Source organism: Myxine glutinosa, chromosome 4, assembly GCF_964187855.1.
Source record: "Myxine glutinosa chromosome 4, kmMyxGlut1.1, whole genome shotgun sequence".
NCBI classification, from domain to species: Eukaryota; Metazoa; Chordata; class Myxini; order Myxiniformes; family Myxinidae; genus Myxine; species Myxine glutinosa.
The window spans coordinates 67,903,763-67,920,772 of record NC_136264.1 but is presented as its reverse complement, the minus strand read 5'-3'; the positions used below and the strand labels follow the sequence as shown (position 1 = coordinate 67,920,772).

The 17,010-nt window shown below is 40.9% G+C and overlaps 1 protein-coding gene and 1 long non-coding RNA gene across 6 annotated transcripts; one reads left to right on the top strand and one right to left on the bottom strand.

Moving 5' to 3' along the window:
• Positions 1 to 2,708: 2,708 nt before the first annotated feature.
• On the bottom strand, positions 2,709 to 16,801 carry RPL9 (ribosomal protein L9). Of its 5 annotated transcripts, XM_078775831.1 has the most exons (9): positions 15,816 to 15,904; positions 14,963 to 15,089; positions 12,960 to 13,022; positions 12,204 to 12,310; positions 9,880 to 9,975; positions 6,647 to 6,779; positions 6,196 to 6,276; positions 5,603 to 5,706; positions 2,709 to 2,851 (listed from the first exon to the last, which is right to left on the bottom strand). In XM_078775831.1, exons 3-8 carry the CDS (start codon positions 13,003 to 13,005, stop codon positions 5,603 to 5,605), a joined length of 567 nt encoding a protein of 188 aa, XP_078631957.1. In that variant the 5' UTR covers positions 13,006 to 13,022; positions 14,963 to 15,089; positions 15,816 to 15,904; the 3' UTR covers positions 2,709 to 2,851. The 5 variants fall into 5 exon arrangements, with proteins under 5 accessions (XP_078631957.1, XP_078631959.1, XP_078631958.1 ...); XM_078775833.1 differs by lacking the exons at positions 14,963 to 15,089; positions 15,816 to 15,904 and adding an exon at positions 16,534 to 16,801; XM_078775832.1 differs by lacking the exons at positions 14,963 to 15,089; positions 15,816 to 15,904 and adding an exon at positions 16,584 to 16,639.
• Positions 5,682 to 6,269, top strand: LOC137424731 (uncharacterized). Its single transcript, XR_010983975.2, has 2 exons — positions 5,682 to 5,760; positions 6,156 to 6,269. It is a non-coding gene; the product is annotated as an uncharacterized LOC137424731 (long non-coding RNA).
• Positions 16,802 to 17,010: the final 209 nt, after the last annotated feature.

The window sequence follows — 17,010 nt, the reverse complement described above, 5'->3', positions numbered from 1 at the left end:
ACGAACCGGCTGGCCAACGCCTCACGTTCGACAGGAATTTGTAATTTGAGAAGGACGCTGGTGAGAGCTCGCCTACTCTACACGGACACTGGGATCTTGAACGTCCACCAACCCATGTTGGCAACCGTCACTCTCGTTTAACGTCCATCCGAGGGACGTCACACGTTGATGAATCATCCTACATGTGAAACACCAGGACAAGTTTATAGCTGGGTCGGGATTCGAACCCAGGCTACACAGCTTAGAGGTCAATGTGTGTACCTCTATGCCAGCCTCAAATGAATACCAACAAGTACAGATACATTCAAAGTACACCGCCCCCATGCCAAATGAATAAATAACATCCTCCGGCGCCAGGCAATACTGTCATGCGGCGCATACAGTCGGTTTTGGGAGAGGTGTACAATAATTGATTGATGTGAAATAAAAAATAAATATATAATAATCGTAAAATAATTAATTTCTTAATCAATTGGCGAATAGCATGCCGAAACCACCAGTGTTTCATCCGAACGTGTAACATTTTGAAAAATAATTAATCAATCAAAAATTAAAGAATTAATCGATTAATTGACTAATCAATAAATCATTAATTGATTACTTGATTAATCAATAAATCAAAATTAGCCTTTACAGGCAAATCACTTGGTCATTGTCATGTCCAAATATCAGCCTCCAAGCTCAAAAGGTGCCTGAGATAATGCCCAGAGAAAGGAAATAAATAAGTACTTAATAAATCGATAATAATAAAGTAATTAATTGATTCATCAAAAAAAAAAAAAAAAATCTTTTTGACAAAATACTTCCTCACTAAATTGCCCAAATTTCAGCTTCCCAGCCCAAAGGATGGCCGAGATATTGCCCAAACAAACAAGAAGGCGTCATGCAGAGCATGATACTTGCAAAAGCCACCCCTCCCCCTCCCCCCCCCCCCCCAAAAAAAATGTTGAAATTGATTCAGCAAATTGTCCATTTCATAAAGATCAAAATTTACGATCTTGATCAAAGCTCAGGTCAATAGGATGAAAAGTGACCATTTTTCAGATGAAAATTGATGATTTTAGAAGTTTGACCTAGAGTTGACCTTTGACTTTTTGACCTCAAAAATAGTTGGTTTCCCAATTCAGTGAGGCACGATATAAATGCTGTTAAATTGTCAGGTCAATTGGATGAAAATTGATGCTTTTTCAGATGAAAATTCATGATTTTGGAAGTCTGACAACGATTTGATATTTGACCTCAAAAATAGTTAGTTTCCCAATCTATTGACTCAAAATACAAATGCTGTTCAATTTTCAAGTCAATCGGATTTAAAATGGCGATTTTAGAAATTTGACCTCCAGATGATCTTTGACCTTCGACCTCAAAATCAAAAGGGTTCTCAATCGTGGAGGCCTCTACCATTTGGTGAGGTTTCGTGAAGATCAGTTTAAAATTGTGACCTGTAGGCGACTGACATACAAACAGACCTGAGACAGAATAACGCACAAGACCAATCAATATACTTGAAAAATATTCGATTTTGCAAGCAACAACCAGAGTGAAAACAGAGTACTCCATTTCAGCGCGCATCATTCGGCACCTGGAGATGGCATAGAAAAGGAGCGGTGTACAATGCTTAATCTGTTGGTATTTGCAGTTAAAAAGGATTGATCATTTCCAATCATTGAGCATAAACAGAATGTAAACGTGAAACATGAGAGGAATCGGTTTTATTTATTAGAAACTAGCCCACTATCCCAGATTAATACCCAGTGTTGCCAGATCTCTTGTTCCTGTGGGCCAAAAACACTTCCCCACACCCACGAAGGCAAAAAATGACAAAAAGATTCATTTCATCATTCATTCATCCTGCCTCCCCCCAGGCCTCCCCCCATCCTGCCTCCCACACATCTCCCGATGTCCCTGCCCTCAAATGTTGTGTTTGTGTGCTTCCTCCCCATCTTGTCGACCGCTCCCACTTTAATACACTTTGTTTACTTGTTTGTTTGATTTGTTTGTTTGATAAATGTTAGCTCTTTCACGAGCCTCGACTCTGTATACAAGAAAAAAAAAAAAATTTTTCATCAAACTCAGTCGAAAACGCAATATCCAAAGGGCCGCAATGCATGAAAATCCACACACAAAATACGTAATATTTTAGGTGACGAGGGGGGGGGAGGGTGGATGGTGCGTTGGTGTCACAGTCACATGACACCATCAAACAATAGTGTTGTTGGTTGTTATCTCCACATGCGGGGTTCAGAAGGAAGAACAAGGCCCTTCCCGGTCTCAAACTATCCAACTTCGTGTGTGTGTGTGTGTGTGTGTGTGTGTGTGTGTGTGTGTGTGTGTGTGTGTGTGTGTGTGTGTGTGTGTGTGTGTGTGTGTGTGTGTGTGTAGCGTACCTCAATGAGCGTACATTGTGATGTGGATAATACCCTTCATTAAGCATCAGATATGAAGCTTGTTGCCAAGCTTCATCAAAATGCATCTAGTTTCAGAGAAGGGAGCACATACTTATTGGTGAGGGGAGGGGGGGGGGGGTTGGGAGGGGGTTAAATTCCCCCCCCCCTCCCGAAATCCCCCTCAATGAGGACACCGCTTCATCTCATAAGCACAGCGGACTAAACTCCAGTTGAGCTAAAAATGGTAATTTGAAGTAAAAATTGCATCGTGCATTTCATCATTCCATTAGAGGAAGAAAGAGTAAATCAAAACAATGAGAATCCAATTGTTTGTGTTTTTATTGCCAAAGCACTGAAAATGACATCGATTGGTCTCGTCTTGTGCTGGATGCGCCAAAGTAGACCCGTCCAGAAAGTTGCACAGGTCTTTATGACGCACAGTGGTGCTCGTTGGATGATGGCAGCTACACAGAGGGAAACAAATCCATGTCACACAAAAGCCACTCGGCAAAACGGCATTTGCTAAAAACTCTCCAACAACACAATGTATTTATATCAATCAGATAGCAATATTGGCCGAATGGTAAATGACGTAATGAATGACAGCCATTGCAGTTGCAACGTTTGGTGCTCTGGTGCACCAATTCTGGTGCACTTCCGCCATTCAAAGGAGGGGTTTGAGTTTGTCGCAGGCTAATGTGCCCGTATCGTTCCCATTTGAAGCAGCCTTGTGATGCAAACGAAACAATCGTTTAGAAATAAACTACTCTGTCGAAGAACAGCGTGATATGCATGAAGAGGGTGTGGGGGGAATGCATATTTGCAAGAATTCAAAGCATTTTGTGTGGTCTGCAGTGCACCATGGCGTGAGTGATATATCAGGTTTGGCACTGTAAACACCACGTATGAAGCAACAACAATGCAACCCAGATAAGCAAGCCACGTCACCATTTATCGTTAGAAGACAATGAACAACAGCAACTACTATTTTAACTGCCCCGATGATGGTACTCCCCCCTTCTTGTGGGGTCGGCTAGAGAACATGAGGGACCCAAATCTTTCACAAACTGGCAAGACTGTCATTCAACTGAAAACAATTTGTTGAGGGTGTCAAAGATAATTGGTCCAACTCTTCACGAAAGACTGGGATCTTTACCTCTAAACCTACTTAAAACAGCCCCACTTATTCCCAACCTCCTGTGTTTACCAATGTTTGGATGAATGTCTGTCTTTCACGAACCGGCTGGCCAAGCATAACGATCGACTGCGGAGGTTGGAGGAGGAATTTGTCATTTGTTCAGGGTGCTGCCGATAACTCACCCACCCCTTGCAAAAGACACCGTGGGATCTTTAACGTCCCACAGCAACTAATACTAGTAGATGGGACGCCCGTTAAACGTCTATCTGTGTGATGCAACACCCTGCCTGTGAAGCACCAATGTGACAGTTTATAGCAGGGCCAAGAATCAAACCCAGACAAGAGAGCTCATAGTGAACTACTCTGACTGCACCATCATGTCAGAGAGTGAACACTGAGCAGACAAATTGTTCAATAACTTGTGATTTTGGTAGACCCGACACCAGTTAGGGGGAAGGTAGAGGTGCAATAACCAGGGCAAAGGGGATAAACACCCAAAGCCTTTTTTTCAAACTTCACAAACATACAATACTCAAAATGTGATTAAAATTTGAAACAAGAGTTGTGGCCGACAGTGCACCATGGCATGTTGGTGAGCATCCAACTTCAAGTAAGGAAGGGTAACCAGGTGTAGGTGCCTGGAAGAACAACTATGACCTGGATGGGCTGGGGATTGAAGAAGGGAAGTGGGTAGGTGTAAGGAGTGATGTAATAGAAAACCGAGTCTAGCAAGCTGCGAGTGGTGAGAGGAAAGAGGCCATGGAGAGGCATGAGGACAGGGAGATAGACAGGGAGAGGCCATGCGCGTCGGAGAGGCAAATGCCTCAATGACACACATTATCGTACCAGGGTCGAGATAGGGCATGTCCAACAAATGAAGGACGTAACAGATAAGTGATTAAGGAGAAGAAGATTGCTGAGAAAACTTCCAAGCATCGATGTACAAATGTCTGAATCCAATGAGATAAAGTCGAGTCCGGAAGGAAAATGCCTTCTTTTTGTTCGTGGTTTCAGAATAAGCCGGTGTGTTCCATTCAGTTAAATGCCTCGCATCTCTTCCTTCCCGCATGCGCTAAAAATAACCGCCATTTTTGGGAGTCGCCTCGGAGTTAAAGCTGGTTCGACTATCCGTCCCCAAGCGATCTTAATTGCAAGGGCGATGCGACAGTATTAATATAATAAAATATAATGTTAAATCGCGATTGTATTGAGATATTATCAAACCAGCGAACCGTCGTCATCTGTTCACTTCCAGATTCGGGAGCAAGGTCCGTGTCGATCGCATTCCATAATCATAATTGTATTGAGGAATTTCTGAAACCTCCTGCCTACCTTACAATACCCGCTGGGACCCAAAAACGTTCCACAGAAGGTTATTATATTTCCTTTTAGTAAAATATGCAACTGTAATGGTCACTAAACACGTGCATCCCCATCATGTGACCAGATCCTCAGCTCTGATTTTCTACGTTTGTGGGGACATATGGACAAACGCTGCTCAAGACAGCATTCCCCTATGGGCATTCCCTCAAGACAGCAAGACAGCAAGACAGCTCAAGAACCCAGAAGCATTCCCCTATGGGCTAGGGCGTAAAAATTATCATATCTGGATATTCACCAAAATCGAATCAATTCGTCCTCGTCACACAGCCAACCTGTCCACCAGGTTTTGTCCGAATCCATCCATAACTTTTTGAGATATCGTGCTATAGATCATTTTAGGCTCTATCTCTCAATGGTAAAGAATCACTTTAAACATTCCAGTATTCAGATCTTCACCAAAATCTAATCATTCCGTCTTTGTCACACACCCAACTTCTCTACCAAATTCTGTCTGATTCCATCCACAAGTTTTGAGATTTCCTGTTCACACACAGACATAGCAGCAGCAGTGCGTTTATAAAATATCCCTTTTTCACGTACTCGACTTCATTTTACATCCTCATTAAGACCCACAGATAGACATGCAGCATATGTTTGCGAAGTATCGTACACCGTGCTTCGATTAAATCCGTCAGCAAAGCGCTAGGTATACACGGACAGTACATATAAAGGTAATGGTGGGGATTTCCAGTACCTAGGATGCTTGCTCTATGGTGGCCTTTTCCGACACATAAATGCCATCAAGGAACTTGCGGATGTCCTTCTTCTTAACAGTTGTGGACTGCTGGATCAGTGCAGCTGGTGGTCGAAAGACAGCATGCATATGTGGGAAGTAAGCCAATGGAGAAATGGGTGAGTTGGGGGAGCGGGCAGGGACATCTATGAAGGCATTAGCCTTCAATGTACCATTCATCAACACCTTTGTTTTATTAATTGTTTGCCATGTCGTGTTTTTTTTTTGTTTTGTTTTTGCTGCTTTTGATATTCCTATAGGAAATTCCTATACGAATTCCTATAGGAATATCAAAAGCAGCAAAAAATAAATTTAAAAAAAACACACGAAATGGCAAACAATTAATAAAACAAAGGTGTTGATGAATGGTACATTGAAGGCTAATTGTCATATCGCAATCAAGATTTTTTCTTATGCTCAGCCCCCAATATACATCGTGAATTTTCTTCCCAATCCCCCCCTCTCTTACACTCTTTCTATCCAACCTTTTCCTCCCAAAATATTTTCTCTTCAGCAACTTGTTTTTCTCTGAGAATCAAAGGAAGCAAACGCACCAGAGTTAGAGACAAGCTCGATGTCGTTGCCTTCGAGAATCAGCTCATCCTTCAGTGCAGTTGAAACAGCGCAGGTAACACCTGAAGGAAACATTGTGAAAATATCAAATGTCACCTTTTACAGCCTCCCAAATTGGCAAAGTGTTAAGACAAACAACAATTACTTCAATATCTCACTTATTAAATGTGGTCGCAACTTGTTGCACTTGGCACGATAACGAAAAGACGTAAATTATTGGAGCCACAAAACACACGTGCATTCCCAAAACTCAGTTGGCAGTAAAAAAAAAAAAAAAAAAAGCTGACAGCCTGGTGGGAAATGGTGGTAAAACCCAGAATCAATTTCTTTATGACTTTTGCAATCTTTATTAGAAAGTTCTAAGTTATAAGATCGTTGTTTCATCCAAATAGTATGAGATATATTATCAAAGTAAAATTAAACAAAGCATACCAGGTCTCATCTGCACACGCCGAATGAACTTTTCTCCAAGGAAGTTCCTGATCTCCACAAGCTGCCCATCATCTTTTGAAACCACATTGATGGGGAAGTGGGCATACACGGAGCGCATCTTGTAGCGGAAGCCCTGCAAAAATAATGTAGCTTTATCAGTTGCGGAATCCATTTTGCAATGTCAATCTTCCTCCCCCCCACCCCCACACCCCCCCCCCCCCCCTCAACCAAAATGTCAATATTTTTGCAATGCCAAACATTCACAGGGTTACATATTTGGCAAGAATACTGCATGAACTATTCCCTCAACCAAGCCCTCTACTCCTTCTCCGCCTGTGCTAATCTCGTTTGTTATTAAACATATTGTACATCCAATTTCTTCTTGTTGGATTTGCTTCTTAGCATAAATTGGAATCAGAACTTGGTCTATTCCATTTCCTGAGGCCATTGCTCCTCATCTTTCCCTCCTCATTCTATTCAATTCCGTTCCCACGTTTCTTCGTCCTTTTATTTCTCACTTTGAGCATTTGTTATTTAAACTGATTATAGTGCTTAACTGCTAAATTTTTAAACTACTAAAATCACTGGTTTTAAGTTTCTCTATAGCACTAGTTTATCCCATACAAGTTGCAGCCTTCCTATTAATGCTCCCACCACAGGTATACTGTCTTGTGGCAACATAGTTGCTTCAATCAGCCTGATTTCTCAAGAGAGAAAACAACAGCAGTCAACCTTAGTTCATATCGCAAAGCCAGTGCATGTTCATCCTCAGGCAAAGCCAGTAAACAGCAAAGCCAGTAAACAACAAAGTCAGTAAACAAAAACAGTCAGTAAACAAAAACAAAGTCGGTAAACAAAAACAAAGCCAAAAAAACAGGAAACAACAAAGCCAGAAGATTATCTTAAAGCTGAAAGAGCTCTCCAGAATATCTTCTGCCTCAAGGATGGCAGCAACTTGACATAAATCGGTCTTTATTGTATGCACTCCCTCACCGCAAACGGCTACACACAGGAGACTGCTCATGACAAGGCAGTGTCTGAAGATTGTGTTCGATAAAAACCTAATCAATTAAGAAGGTCAACAAATATCTGACCTCAACTCTGCTTCTGCAATGGGCACAGATGGCATCATTGCCCATATTCTCTAAACCAGTTTTGCTATTCTGGCTTTTTTTGGACACAAAGTCAAGGCATGTGGAAGAGCTAGAACACAAAAACATATAAAACAAGAAAGAACAATCAGAGGTTGCAAACCCTCACCAGGATGTATTTTCAGTGGTTTTTAAGGCTTTAGTGTTTAAACAAATATGGCGGCCGAACCACGTGACCGATGAAGTCATCATTATTTTTGTATAATCAAATTTATTCCTTGATTATGCTTAATAAATTTCATCAAGATCGGATGAAGTTGTGTACTCGTCGAATTATGACGTCATAATGGAGGCACCTATGATATGATATATAGTTTTTTTTTTGTTTTTTTTTCCCCCAAGTTCATCGGCCCATTACTAAGTGCGTCTCTTTGAAAATCGAGATGAGATGACCGAACAAAAAACAAAAACAAGGGTGGAGGTAGAGGAGAGAAAGCACAATAACTTGGAATGAAAGTGGTGGACTTGGGGGAGGGGTAACCAGTATATAAAAGACCAGAAGTACAAAGGGGGGGCAACATGAGGTGGTAGGAACAGCCATCTTGAAGCCCAAGAGGTAAGAATGATATTGAACAGACTGAAGTCAACACGTGGGAGAAAAACAACTAAGGTGGAAGTGATTTTACTCCAATCTTCACGAAATCTAACCACCTGGTAGAGGTTGTCACTAGCTCGAAGCTTAATGTCTGAGGTCAAAGGGTCAAAGGTCAAAGTCACAAAAAATCATCACTTTTTATCTAAAGAACTTCACAATTGGAATACATTTATAAAGTATGTACTGTTACAATAAGAGTTTGTCTATAAAAGTACGTTTATTAAGAATAAAGAACATACAATAAAATAGGTCTTATGTCAGTAAAATAAGTCCACAGCATCAATAAAACACGTATATCGGTACGTCTATAAGATACATACGATTGATTGTGAATCCATACATTGAAACCAAAAAGGTCTGTCTGTCAGCTGTACAAACATAAACCTACGTAATCAACTAATCTGCTGCACACCACAAAAATTACACCACACAAAACAAGTTGTGGCAAGGGTCTGCAATCTCAGATATTTATTTCCAGTTGTTCTATGCAAGTGCAAAAACAATAACGGAATTCAGTAGAGAGCATAGCTCTGCCTGGTGAACAGTTTACGTTTTGTATCGCAGAGTAGACCAGAAAAATCACAATACAGAATCACATTTAAACAAAATCAATCACAGGAATCACCATAACCATAGGTCCAGTCTTTTATACCCTGATCTACCCCTCGTTTTTGGCCATATCACTCAATGGTGAAGAATCACTTTAAAATTTCTACGAGCTGATTCCGCATCTGGATCTTCACCAAAATCGAATCGATTAGTCCTTGTCACACACAACCTGTCCACCAAGTTTCGTCCAAATCCGTCCACAACGTTTAGAGATATACTGCTATGTATCGTTTTTGGCCCCATTCTCAATGGTGAAGAACCACCTTCAGATGCCATTTTCCCTCGCAGAGCAGGCGTTGGCCTTTTTTCAGGCACCGTGGTCCCCTTTTTGAAGCAATGTTTTACGGCCGGATGCCCTTCCTGCCGCCAACCCTGTTAGTCGCCTCTTGCGACACACAGGGAATTACCAGTGAACTGGTACTCAATTTGCCGACCTCGGAAGGATGACAGGCTGAGTCAACCCCCCTGGCGTTAATTCAGCAATCGACCGGGATTCCAACCCAGGACCCTAGGATCCCAAGCCGGCACCCTAACCGCGAAGCCAACACCAGGCTCTTAAATGAAGAATCACTTTAAAAATTTAAGTAGCTGGATCCGAATCCAGATCGTCACCAAAATCTAAGCAATTCGTTCTTGTCACATACGCTACATCTCCACCAAATTTCTGCCAACTTTTTGAGATATCTTGTTCACAAACAGACAGACAGACAGGGGTGGCAGAGGTAATAAATGCTTGTTTTTCCATTCATAACCCAAAATGAAAAAAAAAAATTTTGAAACAGAAACATCACTGGCTCAACAGTGGCCACTCCGTTTCAGTTTACTCAAGAGAGGTGCCAGAGTTGGGGAAAAAAATTGACCCACAATAATCGGCTTACCAAGGTGACACCCTTGATCATGTTCTGGACATGGCTGCAGATGGTCCTCACTGTGGCAAGCTCCTTACGTGTCCCCCACCACTTGTCCACACGCAACTAAGAGTGGCAAAGAAAGTGCAAACTATGACAATTCTACATTTGGAATTTCCTCATTTCAAAATTTGACAACAAACCAAGCAATTGTTAATGTGATCATACTTTCTTATTAGAGTACAATCACACGATCCTTAACAAGGTTGGTGCGACCATATTCTGCATGGTCCAATGCCATATTTATTCTTTATTAACATATCTCAGCAAACGTAATATGCAACCATTTAAATATCTACATGAAAAAGTACCACTTTTGCAAGTGTTTTAACCCTAACTGCACCAGGGGAAGGAGAGGGGGCCTGGGAGGCACCCCTTGACATTTTTGTGCAAACGCTTTGGATTTCAAATTCTCCTCATGACTTTTTCTCTAGGGTATTGCACACATTTTGATACTATAGTCCAAATCGGACTTAGCGTTCAAGTGTCACATGACAATTAGCTCGAAAAAAAAATTCAGTTTTTGCATAAGTTCATGTACAGCAAACACATTGAATAAGGGCTACATGCATGAGGACAATAATGGTGTAAATTAATTGGCCTGTAATTTCTGAGTGTTTTAGCAATTTGCATGTTGTCCAAGACATACTGAATAACTATAGAACAATATAATTAGGCAATAATTAGACAAATTAACATATTGTGATACATTACATGATTATCTTTGCATATGTGCAAATTTTCAAGTTCATCGGACCATCGACGGCCGAGATCAGGCAAGGGAAGCTCAAAATCACCCAGTTCAGTTAGGTTAAGCATCATATTATGTTAAATAACAAGTTTCATCCCAGCAAAGAGGAACGCGGTACAAAATGGATTATGTAGTATTAGCCATTGAACATTTTCTTCCATTCATCACATGTAGAACCAACCTCCTGACCCCCCCCCATCCGGACCAAATTTAGATCCTGGGGGGACAGGGCCTTCTCCATCGCTGCTCCCACCCTCTGGAACTCGCTACCTCACACCATCAGAGACTCCTCCTCACTCACCACATTCAAAACATCACTCAAGACCCACCTGTTCAACACTGCATTCAACATTTAACCCACAGCATCTAACCCCTGACTATCTCTTCTCCTTCTCCCTCCTTTGTGCTTTGAATATTTCCCTATTGATTCTTCTTTTTTTTTTGCAATTGTCTTTATGTTTTGCTATGCATTATGTTTTGCACTCTGTCAAAGCGTCTTTGGGCTTCCTGAAAAGCGCTATATAAAATAAATGCATTATTATTATTATTATTATCACCCTCCGAAAGATCCACAAGCCAAGATGCCAAGATTCCAACGTCACGTACCAACAATTCTGCAGTTACCTGAACATTTGAGTCAATCAAAACATTTCTACCACAATTGTCATCCTTAGGAACGATGAGAACTACGCAAATGAGGTGGGAAGATGGAGAAATAAAATAAAATAAGACGGCGAAAACTTAAAATGAAATTTGACTTCCACCACCTGCATGCTCGCGAACAGAAAAAGAGCAGAGAAAACAAAAATAATTTACAGTCTGTCTGCAGACGAGTTGTTTGATAGAGACTGTTAAATTACATGATTTATTTATATATATATATATATATATATATATATATATATATATATATATATATATATATATATATATATATATATATATTCACCTGAAACAAGAGAATTTGTCAGAAACGCCCTAAAAGATCCTGAACCAATCATGTTCTAGACTACAATGGTGGGTCGGGATGGGATGAGGGTAGTACAAAAGGAGGACAACCTACAGCCACAAGGATAATGGTACACAAAGGCATAAAAACTCGTTCTTTACTCATTGATCAATCAAGTCCAAAGACTCAACATACAAGGTAGAAAATTGTGGCATATATATATATATATATATATATATATACACACACACACATATCTATGCACAATGTACATGGATGGTGGAACTCAAGCCCCATGGCAATCAGGGGAAGGGAACTATATCCATGCACCTTTATCTTGCAGGAAGTAAACACGAGCTGAAGAGTACCTACTGCAACTCGATAATAGACTCCTGCTTTTGGAAGCAAGTAATGCAATTGAAAGAAATCTATTTAATTGATGTTACATGAGCATGATGCCAGTGGGGTATGGTAAACATGTAAGAAGAAATACCAAGAAAAAGGAAAAGCAGGAGAGGAAAAAATATAAATATATTCACAATAATCAATTGCATGGGAGCAAACAAAGTAAAATGAAATCACCGTTCAACTGACCTTTTTTTTCATGAGAGTCATTTCAAGGTTGCAGTGGTTGAACCTCCTCGTCAGTACACCACGCGGCCCTTTCACCGTCACGATACGCCCACGGAGTCGGACATCCACTGCAAAGTATTTCAAAAGTTCTTGTCATTTTATCCCACCTGCCCAGAAATTAAGTAATTGCATCAAAAATACACAAAAAGAACAGGAAAAGTGAGAGGAGAGGTGAGAGGAAATGGTGATAAGATTCCCCAGATAGATTTATCCTTGGACATTTGACTAACAGCAGAACATGCCGAGTAAAGTGCTCAAACACATTGATCGAAGCCCCACACATGGCAGGAGTGGAACAGTTAATGGACTTGCGATACGTATGCATGATGTAGATGCAATGCAATTTAAAGATTTTCACATACGAATGTGGTTATACTGCCCTCAGGGCTCCCGCGAATAAGCGGAGTCCGGGATGTTCAGGAATTATGGACAAATCAGGCAGATACGGCCAGGCCACCAAGGGATACCAACAGGGGCTGAGGTCATGCAGAGGTCCAGTTGATCATGCTCAACGACCTCACTCCCACCAAGCAGCACAATACAATACAATACAAATTCACATAGTGAATTAGGTTCCTCCTCACCTACCCCTTACCCCCCCCCCCCCCCCCCAACCCATTCTGTTCAGCAGTTCGGAGTGCGTAAATATATATATACACACACAGACACACACGACATTATAAAGGAAGAAGGACCAGCAACAAAGAATGAGCTCACCATTACTAGGGATAATCACGGTCTGGCTGCTACGAATTGTTTTCATGTCGGCAGCTTCGTAGCCTGCAAAACAAAAACGACCATCACTATAACATTGGGAAGAACAAACGGTCCACTTTTTAATCAAAATCGTACCAAAGCCCAGGGGCACTGCAAGGGGGGGAAAAGTTCGGATGATTCCAAGGGCCCTGCACTGACAGGGGCCCTAAAAATTATTAGAACATTAGGTAAAAATTATCAATATTAAATTATTAACCTATCATCTTTAATAGAATAATAGACCAATAAAACTAACAGTTCTTTTTCTTTTCTTGTTTTTGGCAAAAAGTAAACATCCAGAGAGCCTCTGTATTGCCCAATCCCCCCCCCCCCCCCCTCTATTTACATGAATTAGTTTGGTGTTTCGGAACAGTGTTTTTTACTGCTATGGACAACATCATAAGTGACTTGGACACTAGGTTCCACACCACTGCAAACAATAATTGTAGAAGAATTTTCTGCTGTTCTGAAAGTTGGGCAGATTAGTGAGGATAAAGTCCCTTCTGTGTGCCAACCACTGATCATTAAGTATTCCAGAGATCTTACACCTGAGTTTCAAAATGAAGTAAGACACCTAAACACAGCATATGCTGCCACTTTCCCCCCTAACCTGTCCCCTCTTGGTCTCCTGAATACAATTTGTAAGATGCAGCTGCAAGGCATTTTTGGAGAAGTGTGCATTGCTTTACGTATATTTTGCACACTGCCTGTGACTGTTGCTGGTGGCGAGAGATCTTTCAGTAAGCTAAAACTGATAAATAAATTATACTCTGCTGCTGATTTTATTATTTTGTTTGTTATATCATTCTATAGATGAATATGAATTGAATGAATGAATGATCGTATTAAGGCCATTTTCCCCGCTAGAGCGGGGGTTAGCCTTGCGGGCCCCATGACAATCATGGTTCCCTGTTTGAGGCAATGTTTTTATGGCCGGATGCCCTTCCTGGCACCAACCCTTGGTCACGCTCTTACGATGCATGCGCAGGGATACGGTGTACCTATTCTAAATCTGGGTACACACCGGGATCATTCATCCCAGCAAGCTGGTACTCAATTTGCCGACCTCGGAAGGATGACAGGCTGAGTCAACCCCCCTGGTGTTAATTTAGCGATCGACCAGGATTCGAACCCAGGATCCCAAGCCGGCACCCTAACCGCTAAGCCAACACCAGGCACCAGAATATATCATTCTATAGATGATAATATTAATTTATTTTAATTGAAGAGGTTAATGTATGTTGTAATTCTTACCATTAAAATTACATTTAGACTGTAAAAGATGGCCTTTAGCACATTTCTTGTGTGGGTATCAGTCTTGCATCAAATAGTGAATTCCATTCTGTATGCAGAAATATAAGCATTGTTTCAACCTCCTGGCAAAAATGTCGGGAAAAAATGTGCGCGCGTGCTTCATAGGGGCCCATTGTGATATCTTTTCATGGGGCCCAAAATCCCTGGCGGCGCCCCTGGCAAAGCTATTGTGGTTCTGTGACCAAAGCAACCTCATTTTGTTTCAGATAGACAGATAGCTCATCATTTGATGGGACTCAACAGAAAACCAGAATCTTCAATGCAATTTACAAACGGTTTGACAAATCAGCGGTGACGCAATGGTCTCCAAAATGTTCCGCCAAAGAGGTTCAAAGCGATCATCCCACCACATCAGATGACATATATTGAGATAGTAGTGAGCGATTGTGGCCTACCAGGTGGGATTACATATTGCAAGCACCTCTCGATAGCATGCTCCACGAGACGAGCGGCATTCATCACAGGAATCAAACGACTGGTTTGAGGAACATTGTGTTAAGATGGATTCTGGACATTTAATTTACAAGATTGAATGTCCGCCATGTGTACCATGAAGTCACATATATTATATAAGACCATCATTTGGCTCAACCATCAACAAAAATTTCTTTTTCCTGGAGAACCTCATTACCAACCCAAGTGATCCCCACCTTGTGGGGTCGGTCGCAGAGTTTTGACACAAGTCTTTCACGACAGCAAGGCCAGATTGACGGTCAACTGAAGACGATTTGGATAGGAAGTTGTATTTGGTTCAGGGTGCTGGTGAGCATTCAAAGTCTAAGAAAGACACGAGTGAGATCTGCACAGGTCGTGCTGGGTGGTTTGTCTGCCTGGCAGTCAAACAAAATTGAAAGTCCTTCCAAACAGGAAACTTAGTTTTTAAAAACGTCATGAAGGACAAAGAACAGGTACAAGTTACTAATTTAACGTGTTAAATGAGGTGGTGCATAAGACGGTGACACTGGCGGTTTCTACAACACTGGCGGTGAACTTCCAAAAAAAATTTTTTTTTTTTCCTTTAATTTATTTCAATTGAATTATATACTTGAACACTGTAGAAGACAAATCGTCTTCTTGGCACTTTCAAAAACCTCCAGTTTAGCAGTACTTGAACAAAATTATGACCTGCAACTACTCTTCTCATTAAACCAGGTCTCACTCTGTCACATGTCCTACCATTCCCAATCTACCTCAGCTTCAAGTTCTTCGATCTTATAATTCAAACTCCTGGAATTGCTGTAGGCTAATCAATTTTTAAACACAATGTTTAACCTTCTAGAGCTTTAATTACTTTCTGCAGCCTCGACCTACTAATCACATATTCATCCGTAGTTCACTCCTAAACAACCTCTCTACTCCACTTCTGGTAATATACTATTCTACCTCACTAGGCCAAACTCAGTCATACTTGAATACATCCGATCATCTCAAATAAAAACACGTGACAATATGCTGCACTAGTGAAAACAACAAGAATATTATGCCGAATGTGCCGCACAATACGTCAATAAAAGCCGATGAGCGAAGGATGGAAACGGATTTGATCAAAAGACATCGAAATTCCAAGCAGAACCAACGTTACCGTGGAGGCCGAAAAAGGAAGAAGAACCTCGCCAACTCTCGCGATAACTAATGTTGAGTGAACATTGTCTTCATTTCGTTGTTACAACTTAAGAATACTTTTTAGAATGCATTGATGGACCATAACCAATATCGACCCGATAGTAACAATACAAATAACGGGACGATAAAGAATCAAAAATTCTACATTTCATAGCTTACTAAAACGCAACCCACTACACCGCCAAAAGTATCATTAACCAAAGGCTCGTCAACGTCAAATGATATCGGACAACATTGCAATTTGATGAAACGAAAACTGGTAATGACATCGATTAATGGAACTAGTTGTAACCAGAAAGATAAAATAAAATAATGATCCCGTTAATTTAATCATTATTTTTTTTAACATTGTTTCCGTTTAATTGATAATTGCCCCACACATTTCAAATCTAAAGTGTTCATAGTAAGATGACATCATTTTAAATGTTGATAAGTGTTGATAAATTAAAGATGATTTTATAACACCGCAGTAAAGTTTTTTTTGAGGTCACGTGTCTATAAAGTCCCATTTAAATATTTCATCGTTAACGACAACGTGTCTTAGTGGCTTGAACTTGAAGTCAACGTCATCTGGAACGGCACTCGGTAGAGAGCATACCTCCGCCAGGCAGAACAGTTTACGTTTTATATCCCGATGATAGGCCAGACCAGGATTCGGACCGGAACCAAAGTCGAATCGGCTTGTTCTTGTCGCATCCCCAACTCATCCACCAAGTTTAAGTCACAACTCGTCCACAACTTTTTAAACAAGAAAGAGATTTCAGAGATTGCAGACCCTCGCTAGGACGTGTATTTATTGGTTTTTAAGGCTTTTGGGTTAAAACTTAAAACAAACATCGCGGCCGGACCACGTGACTGATGACGTCATCATTTTCTGCCCTCCACCAATTTATCCCTTGATGACGCTCAAGAAATTTCCTCTTGATCGGATGAATTTTTGTACCTCGTCAATTATGACGTCATAATGGAGGGACCTATGACATCATCATTAACAGAGGTTATTCCCCATGTAGAGTTCTTTACAATGAGCGATGTCTCAATTATTTATATGTAGCGCTTTCGGAGATATAAAGGT

Excerpts from the sequence above, each read along its gene's own strand:
- RPL9 (XM_078775833.1), bottom strand. The coding sequence starts at position 13,005 with ATGAAAACAATTCGTAGCAGCCAGACCGTGATTATCCCTAGTAATG. Across the intron at positions 12,311-12,959 it reads CGTGATTATCCCTAGTAATG|TGGATGTCCGACTCCGTGGG; the intron begins GTGAGCTCATTC and ends AATACTTTGCAG. Across the intron at positions 5,707-6,195 it reads CGAGCTTGTCTCTAACTCTG|CTGCACTGATCCAGCAGTCC; the intron begins GTGCGTTTGCTT and ends TTCGACCACCAG.